The 10,000-nt window shown below is 44.2% G+C and overlaps 1 protein-coding gene across 1 annotated transcript in view; it reads right to left on the bottom strand.

Annotated features, from left to right (window-relative positions):
• Window positions 1-238: 238 nt before the first annotated feature.
• LOC125041812 overlaps window positions 239-10,000 on the bottom strand; it is a 15,587-nt gene continuing 5,825 nt past the window's right edge. Inside the window, exons 2-7 of the mRNA XM_047637128.1 lie at window positions 7,278-7,430; window positions 6,509-6,610; window positions 5,981-6,100; window positions 5,581-5,771; window positions 5,116-5,224; window positions 239-932 (exon numbers count right to left, since the gene is read on the bottom strand). Coding sequence (XP_047493084.1) covers window positions 667-932; window positions 5,116-5,224; window positions 5,581-5,771; window positions 5,981-6,100; window positions 6,509-6,610; window positions 7,278-7,430 — 941 coding nt within the window. The 3' untranslated portion in view covers window positions 239-666. The remainder of the gene's footprint in view (window positions 933-5,115; window positions 5,225-5,580; window positions 5,772-5,980; window positions 6,101-6,508; window positions 6,611-7,277; window positions 7,431-10,000) is intronic.

Here is a 10,000-nt window from a genome sequence, read left to right as displayed (position 1 = left end):
GCCAAGTACGATTATATCAGTAAAGCCTACGCCAGAGCGGGTACCAGATGTAGGATGATCTACTATTTCCCTTCATGTACAAAGTGTGTTGCGTGTTGACATATAGTTAAACATATGTCAACTTTTTTTTATTTATTGTAGGTTTGTTTTCCGTATATATATTTTTTTCTTTCTACGTTTGTTACATGTGTATACTATAAAATATTTTCTTTAAGGTTGCTAGTAAATAAATGTCTCCTTAGCTTTATTTCTTTTATTTGCCTATATATATAAATAACATTAAGAACTGGCATTTCAGATTAGATTTATAAAGTCTGACGTCACGGTTGTTAACTCCCATATACTATGGATATTTAGATAAAATGTTACCATGACTTTAGAATATTTTCAGGCGAACAAAAGGTAAAGCTTACTCATTTTAGTAAAATAAAAAATGTTAATGCATTTCAGTTATATATATATATATATATCATATATATAATATGAATAATATAGAGTAAAACTAGATTCCTCTAGGCTACTCCTCTAAAACAATGTGTACCAGACACAATATATTCTAACAAAGTACAAAAAACAAACACCTCTCGCACCACATCTTAACCTAGAGTGACAACACGAATTCCCGCCTCGGAATGCCCGACGAAGCCGCGACCAACACCCGCGTCCCTAAAGCCTCCTGTGGGTCCGTTCAATAGCCTCGCACACGTAGTACTTTTCGAACGCGCATTCGCACCCCCCGAATGCGTAGCTCGAGGCTCGGAGGATGAACGAGAAGCTGAGGCATCGGCCGTTCGAAATGTCCCCCGGGGAAACCCTCCTGTTGCTGTCGTCCATGCTGATCCAGGACAGGGGGTCAAGGTCGATCTCGTACCCGTTGAAGATCCAGCGCCACGACGGTTCCAGGTACAGCCCGCCGATCCAGTGGGCGTAGCCTGAGGGGGCAAAGTTTTGATCAGATGAATTTTTCTGGTTTACATAATGCATGGCAGAAAGGGTGGTGCATAAGTGTCGTGTGGATATTCACAGTGACGACTACGATGTTTAGAGGAAACAATCGTGGTAATCTTGTGAATTATTTTCTCCAAGAAGTCACATGGGGGAGATCACCAGGCATACGAGGGGCTTCACAAAGGTCGCGGAAAAAGTCCATAACTAAAAATCACATAGAAGGATTTTGATTCCAATGCACTAACATTCTTGTATGTTAGTGTTATAACGTGTTCAGACATGAACCTTTAAATGCAGGCAATAACGCATCTCCGCCAGTTGGAAGTCATGTTATTTGAACCATGTCAGAGCAGCTTTCTTCAACCGATGGAAAATTGTTAGCTTTCACTTATTTTTGGAAACAAAAAGAAGTCGAATAGGGCTAAATTGCGGCTGTAAGGTGGATGTCGGACGATTTCCTATCGAAATTCACGTGGCATAGCCCTTGTCGGCCGGGCGCTGTGAGCGGGTGCATTGTCGTGGTGGAAGAGAACGCGTTAATGCAGCTTACCGGGGCGTTTTTTTCTGAGATTTCTGGACAGTTTTCTCAAAACGCATTCATAATAAGCAGATGCAATTGTTTTCTTGCTCTCGAGGAAGTCAACCAGCAAAATCCCCTCTGCATCCGAGAAGAGTGGGCATAACCTTTTCCTTTGAACGCTCAGATTTAGCTTTGACTGGTCCACTTCCACCCCTGGGCAGCCACAGCTTTGGCTGAATTTTGTCATCGGGATCGTTCTGGTAGAGACATGTCACATTCCCTGTCACAATTCTCCACAGAAAAGATTCAGAATCCTCATTCCATTTGTTCAAAATTTCCATTGAAAGATCAACCCTTGTTTGCTGCTGATCTGGGCGCAACAGCCTAGCGACCCATCGAGCAGAGAGCTTGCTTAGCCCCAAACTCTCCACCAAAGATGTTGAGTGTGTCTGCTGCTGTTTCAGTTATTCGTCTATCCTTTGCAATCATGCCGTGAACAGCATCAATGTTTTCCTCACAAACTGACGTTGATTGCCGTCACTGCGGGGCTCATCTTCAATTTCGTTTCTTCCACTTCTGAACTGACTTATCCATTTATAGGTTGTTGATTTCTTTGGAGCCTTGTCACCATAAACCTATTCCAGGGCATCAATTATTTGCCTATACTCCCAACCAAGTTTCACCATAAACTTAATGTTTGTCCTGGCCTCGGTTTTGGTGGATTCCATATTGCTTGAATGGTGCCTGACTTCCAACTGGCGGCGATGCGTTATTGCCTTCATTTAAAGGTTCATGTTTTAACACGTTACTACACGTTGTTATAAGAATGTCCAGGTGTACTGAAATCAAAATCCTTCCATATGATTTTTAGTTATGGACTTTTTCCACGAACTCTTTGAAGCCCCCTCGTACATGTGGCACCGTCGGAAGCCCTGATGCGTCTGACGAACATCACGGTGTGTCACGTAATTAGATTGTTGCCACATTATACGAAAAATATCTCCTGTAAATAGGAGGATGTACAAAACAAATGAGAACATATTGGTGATAACGCGGTTAGACATATAAATCACTAGCACACATAACTGTTGTTCACGTGGATCTGCAACAAATACTTTTTTTCTTGTTTCTATATTTTCTGCATCGTCATTATTGAGGATTTGCATAACATTTATTAAAAATCGCATGCAAATATTGTCTTGTGTAGTAGATATCTCAGGTAAAATGAAAACAAAACCACATGAACGACAACGACACAAACAAACATAATCCACACAACATGACCCAAAAAGGCCACATACACATATATACTTATACATATATACATATACACACATATAAATATATATATATACATACATATATACATATCAATATATACATATCTATACATATATACATATATGTGTATATATATACATATACTTATATATATATATATATATGTATATGTATATATATGCATATATATATGTGTGTATGTATTTATAGATATAATATATATATATATTTATATGTATATATGTATATATATGTATATATTTATATATACATATACATTTATAAAGAAAGAAAGAAAGCTAGAGAGAGAGAGAGAGAGAGAGAGAGAGAGAGAGAGAGAGAGAGAGAGAGAGAGAGAGAGAGAGAGAGAGAGAGAGAGAGAGGGAGAGAGAGAGAGAGTAGTGCACAATTTCAACGGAACGGCCTGTAGTGTGAGAGAGGGTGAGAGGGAGCGAGAGGAAGAGAGCGAGAGGAAGAGAGCGAGAGGGAGAGAGAGAGAGAGAGAGAGAGAGAGAGAGAGAGAGAGAGAGAGAGAGAGAGAGAGAAGCTATAATTTAAACGGAACGGCCTGTAGCGTGAGAGAGGGTGAGAGGGAGCGTGAGGGAGAGAGCGAGAGAGGGAGAGAACGAGAAAGAGAGAGAGAGAGAGAGAGAGAGAGAGAGAGAGAGAGAAAGAGAGAGAGAGAGAGAGAGAGAGAGAGAGAGAGAGAGAGAGAGAGAGAGAGAGAGAGAGAGTCTGTAGCGCACAATTTCAACGGAACGGCCTGTAGCGTGAGAGAGGGAGAGGGGGAGCGAGAGGAAGAGAGCGAGAGGGAGAGAGCGAGAGCGAGAGAGCAAGAGAGCGAGAGGGAGAGAGCGAGAGAGCAAGTAAGGATAAGTCAGATATGCGAAGCTGAGCCCCGCCCGGGCTATGCCCAATGCCCATGAGGGGAGCCCGGTCTGTGTCGACTAATGCCGACTCACTAACGTGTGTCAGCTGGTGTTGACTCGGCTGAGCTTAATCCTTACCCGCCGTGGTGCCCAGCCACAGCAGTAACCTCCAGGCGACAATTGCAACTTCTCGCGCCTGGGCGGGGCGCGAACTGCCGACCCCTTGGATGAAAGGCCGACACATTACCACTGTACTAGTCCGGAGGCTAGCTAGAGAGAAAGAGAGAGAGAGAGAGAGAGAGAGAGAGAGAGAGAGAGAGAGAGAGAGAGAGAGAGAGAGAGAGAGAGAGAGAGAGAGAGAGAGAGAGAGAGAGAGTGAGAGTGTAGCGCGCACAATTTCAACGGAACGGCCTGTAGCACGATACTCCTTTATTTTTATAGCGCACAAACGCTACGGTCCCGAAATGTGGTGCGCTTAGCAGTTGGCGCGTAGATTGTTTACAAACAGTTAATGGAGAATGCCAAGGAATATTTTTCGGTATGGATTCTGCCATATGAACTTTTAAGATCAATGGAAACCTAATGGGTACTTCCTTACTGGTATTTGACTACGTATTCAGCTAAGCAAAGGATGTTGAATGTGAAGAAACATGAGAGCATGATTCCTGACTTGTAAGCCTAGCTGCTGGACTGGAAAATGTGATATGTAAAGATAAAAAGATGACTTATAAATACTAGCATATATAAAAGCTATAGTAAATGCGTTTTAACACAAAATTTAAAACCCAATACAATTGAGATTTTGCGAAAATCTAAACCCAAAAAGCTCGTGTGTGTCAATGTTTACATGCTTTGTAGCGCACAAAAGTATTCCGCATTTTCCAACGAAACGCAAGGCAGATAATGGAATGTTGCCAAGATGAGAGACGTAGCAATTATCTGGCTACAAGGAAAGCTTTAGTACAGGAAATGGTGTAAAATGGACGGGCTTGTGGACACCAGGACCCGATAGAAAGCTCTGGAAATGTCTGAAGATATCACTCTGTTATCTCGCCAAAATGACCCCAAGGTTAAGGACATGAATTGGTCGCTTAAGGTGGATTCAAATAACTTCCGTGAGTTATAGGGTGATATTAGGTAGGAATATTCACGGAAAACCCTGCTGGAGATGGGGATCTCTGTGTTCTATAGGGAAGTGATATAAACCTGTGTTGACAGAGTAAGTATTAGAGGTAGCTCTAGGACGCATTTTAAAACTAATGCAGTCATGTTTCGTATTATTAAACACCCATCGCATCTCCTTTTGTTTCTTTAGAAGTATTATTTATGTCCGGATGCTAAATATATCATAGAATGCGTTCAGTACTGAAAAAGGCTGTGACATACTTTTAAGCACAAACACATGCTTACTTACATACACTCATTTCAATGCTCACTTTTGTCTAGGAATCATCATTTGTTTCTAGATAATTAATTTGTTACTGGGTTCGCACAAACCTGTGGTTTTTGAGGACAGTGAGAGATACTGAGCGAGGGCAGTGAACTGCCGCGGCGTGGTCGGTTCTGCCAGTTTGGCGCCCAGCTGCTCGCAGGACGTGTTGGCAACCTGAAAGGCAGTGTGCAAATTATTATTGACAGTTAATCATAGTACTTCCTCTACACCTCAGTGCATATTGCTTAATTACTGTGGGACATTGCGTAATTATTATTTTTGAGGGTTGTTTCATATATGATATGGTTTGGCAAACTACTAGAACAACTATAGCTAATGCTTTATCACGATATCTTTATTAAGATATCTGGATCCCAAACCTCTTACTTCATCTTAGAATAACTTAAATGAGATGTAAAAGCAACTGATAAAACACGTTGCAGTGACACGCAACTCGTATACATAAAAACAAAATGAATCCGCAATCATTAAAGATTATAATCTTCACCATCGTTGCAATGATAACTAACCTTCCACGTAGCTCGGTGTTCATTCCACGCGGAAAAGAAGTAACACTTATCTCCCACGCGGATGAATTTATCTGAACCGCAAGAAGAGGAGGAGGAGGAGGAGGAGGAGGAGGAGGAGGAGGACGACGACGAGGACGGACGATGCGAGGTTGCTGATCCGACTCGGTTTACTGTTTCGCTTACTTGTGAATCTGGTTCGGATCAAAATGCAGTGTTAAATGCGTTGTTTAGAAAAAAAAAAGTGAATGTGCTGTTATCTAATATGGTCTGCCTTTCTTGTCTCATCTAGAGAGATTGTTATATATCTATGATTAAGTGCTTTCTCACTGAGCCAGTTTTAAAACAATCTTCGATGACTAAGACCAAAGTTGTCACAAAATCCACATTTGCCCGCACTGACCTGACACCCTGTCAAATATGTACTCAAGACGCGTGACTCGGGCGTTGAGGTCTTCCAAGGTGTCGGCGAGCAGACTCAGGGCTTCTTCGACCGCCGGAGCCACAGCTGAGGGCCGCGGGTCTGGAAGGGCGCAGGGAGGCTTCAGCGCGGGTCAGGGAGCAGTGCTTATGTTTTGCTGTTTGCGAGGATTCTCTCGTGCCCTTTCTGCGCCTTATTTCTCTCTCTCTCTCTCTCTCTCTCTCTCTCTCTCTCTCTCTCTCTCTCTCTCTCTCTCTCTCTCTCTCTCTCTCTCTCTCTCTCTCTCTCTCTCTCTCTCTCTCTCTCTCTCTCTCTCTTCTCTTCTCTCTCTATCTATCTATCTATCTATTTATATAATTATATATACTAAATATATAATTTTCAGTCAGCTTGTGTTAAAACGAAATAAATAGTGAACTATTGTTTTTTTTTTTTTTTATGTTTCCACTGTTCTCGCCTATTCTTTCTTCTGCAAACACCCGCCCGCACCTTCCTTAATCAAGTCCTCACCTGCAGAATTCACCACATACGTCTCATCCTTGAACCTGAAGTCAGAACCGGCGCCGACTTGGTCCGGAAACACCAGTGTTCTTGAAGACGCTTCATTGAGGCCTGAAATGAAATCAGAGTCATGTAGTGCCGTTTGAGACACGGTGTTAGATATGCCACGACCAGCCATTTCCGAACTTTTATCAATGACGACACTCTGATCTCCATGCCACGTGAATCTCTATATTCCACGCATAATTACATGAAAAAAAAACAAAAAAAATGGAAGTAAACCAGAATTCCCATACAACTAGTATAAGAAAAAGCACTGTAAAAACAAAAAACCAATAAGGTAAGCAGAACATAAAAATAAACTGAATTCATGTTTCTTCGGGGCTCATGCGTTACAAAAAGTAAATAATTGAAACTTCTTCGGTGAGATATTCCATTTAAGGTTCAAGTGGCACAAATTTTAAATAAAATAACACGTACGTAGCCCAGGATTAGGGAGCCACAGGATTGGATTTGGGTTACTGTCTATTGGGTTTAATATTCGAGTGAAGATATTTCTAGTGATAAAACTGCAAATTATATTCTTTTTGCATTAACAATTTTCAACAAAGAATATATTCAAACGTCATCCAATACTAAACGCAACAGAGTACATTAGGAGTCTTAAACTATCTGGTTCCCTAACTACCTTATAAGAAAATGCTACAGAAAATGGAAATGAATTACAAGGAGGCGAAAGACCAACTGAAACCGCGGTTCCAAGACTCCGGATCCTCACCCTTCGCGAAGCAGACACACCAGCTGTGAGGGAAGGCGCCGTAGTAGAGGTCCGCCGCCTCGCAGCCGTGGCAGCAGAGCAGAGTGCCGTTGGGGTTCCTCGTGTACCGATCCAAGGGGCACTGCGCGCACTCGCCGCCCTTCATGCAGCCGCCTGACGGAGTTCCAGGTTGATTTATAGCTTTATCTGTCTCTCTCCACGCACACGCAGACAAGCACACGTATATGCACACGCACACAGACACACACATAGACATACACACACGCATAGACATAAACACACACATAGATATATACACACACATAGACACGCACACACACATAGACACACACATATATGTGTGTGTGCGTATATATACTAAATATATTAAATATATGTATATATATGTATATATGTGTGTGCGCACACACACACACACACACACACACACTGATTAAAAGATATCTGATCTATTACATTGTAAAATAAGAACGAGCAACTCTACCTCCCCCCCCGCCATCTCTCTCTCACAAAGTGAGCCCTCAACCAACATTGTCTCCCTGGACAGAGTTCCCAGAACCGCATTGTTTCCCTGCTGCTCTCCACTCCGGACGCTAAAAGGTCCTTTGTCTTGCTTCCGCGATCCACACCCGACAAAAGGGCAGGTGACGCTGTGGAGGGCGGGGGGGGGGGGGGGGGGGGGGCGGACCAGTGCCACGATTGCCATAGGGAGGGAGAAGGAAGAGTGCCATTGAGGTGAGAGGCACTATAAGGGAGGAAGGTGTCAGGCGTGAGGTGGCACAAAAGCCGATGCGTTTGAAGGGAAATTCGCGGAACTTCGAACTGTCAGAAATAAGACACTAATGGCACTGAACGGGAGGTGTCAGACACTAATGAGGAAGGGGGACCAGTGCCACGATTGTCATAGGGAGGGAGAAGGAAGAGTGCCATTGAGGTGAGAGGCACTATAAGGGAGGGAGGTGTCAGGCGTGAGGTGGCACAAAAGCCGAAGCGTTTGAAGGGAAATTCGCGGAAATTCGAACTGTCAGAAATAAGACACTAATGGCACTGAACGGGAGGTGTCAGACACTAATGGTACTAAAGTGGGAGGTGTCAGACACTAATGGCACTGAACGGGGAGGTGTCAGACACAGATGGCACTGAACGGGAGGTGTCAGACACTAATGGTACTAAAGTGAGAGGTGTCAATCACTAATGGCACTGAACGGGAGGTGTCAGACACAAATGGCACTGAACGGGAGGTGTCAGACACTAATGGCACTAAAGTGTCAGACACTAATGGCACTGAACGGAAGGTGTCAGACACTAATGGCACTGAACGGGAGGATGTCAGACACAGATGGCACTTAACGGGAGGTGTCAGACACTAATGGCTCTAAAGTGGGAAGTGTCAGACTCTAATGGCACTGAACGCAAGGTGTCAGATACTAATGGCACTGAACGGGAGGTGTCAGACACTAATGGCACTGAAGTGGGAAGTGTCAGACACTAATGGCACTGAACGGGAGGTGTCAGACACTAATGGCACTGAAGTGGTAGGTGTCAGACACTAATGGCACTGAAGTGGGAGGTGTCAGACACTAATAGCACTGAATGGGAGGTCTCAGACACTAATGGCAGTGAAGTGGGAGGTGTCAGACACTAATGGCACTGAACGGGAGGTGTCAGACACTAATGGCACTAAAGTCGGAGGTGTCAGACACTAATGGCACTGAAGTGGGAGGTGTCAGACACTAATGGCACTGAACGGGAGGTGTCAGACACTAATGGCACTGAAGTGGGAGGTGTCAGACACTAATGGCACTGAACGGGAGGTGTCAGACACTAATGGCACTGAACGGGAGGTGTCAGACACTAATGGCACTGAAGTGGGAGGTGTCAGACACTAATGGCACTGAAGCGTGGGAGGTGTCAGACACTAATGGCACTGAAGTGGGAGGTGTCAGACACTAATGGCACTGAAGTGGGAGGTGTCAGACACTAATGGCACTGAACGGGAGAGTCAGACACTAATGGCACTGAAGATGGAGGTGTCAGACACTAATGGCACTGAGAGTGGGGAGGTGTCAGACACTAATGGCACTGAAGTGGGAGATGTCAGACACTAATGGCACTGAAGTGGGAGGTGTCAGACACTAATGGCACTGAACGGGAGGTGTCAGACACTAATGGCACTGGAAGTGGGAGGTGTCAGACACTAATGCACTGAAGGGGAGGTGTCAGACAACTTTTGGCACTGAAGTGGGACGATGTCAGACAGCTAATGACACTGAAGTGGGAGGTGTCAGACACTAATGGCACTGAAGGGAGGTGTCAGACACTAATGGCACTGAAGTGGGAGGATGTCAGACACTAATGGTACTGAAGGTGGGAGGTGTCAGACAATAATGGCACTGAACGTGGGAGATGTCAGACGCTAACTGGACACTGAAGGGAGGTGTCAGACACTAATGGCACTGAAAGTGGGAGATATGTCAGACGCTAATGACACTGAAGTGGGAGGTGTCAGACATAATGGCACTGAAGTGGGAGGTGTTCAGACACTAATGGCACTGAAGTGGGAGATGTCAGACACTAATGGCACTGAAGTGGGAGGTGTCAGACACTAATGGCACTGAAGTGGGAGGTGTCAGACACTAATGGCACTGAAGTGGGAGATGTCAGACACTAATGGCACTGAAGTGGGAGGTGTCAGACACTAATGGCACTGAAGTGGGAGGTGT

Source organism: Penaeus chinensis, chromosome 3, assembly GCF_019202785.1.
Source record: "Penaeus chinensis breed Huanghai No. 1 chromosome 3, ASM1920278v2, whole genome shotgun sequence".
NCBI lineage: Eukaryota > Metazoa > Arthropoda > Malacostraca > Decapoda > Penaeidae > Penaeus > Penaeus chinensis.
The sequence above is the reverse complement of the archived record's forward strand: the minus strand, read 5'-3'. Positions and strand labels throughout refer to the sequence as shown.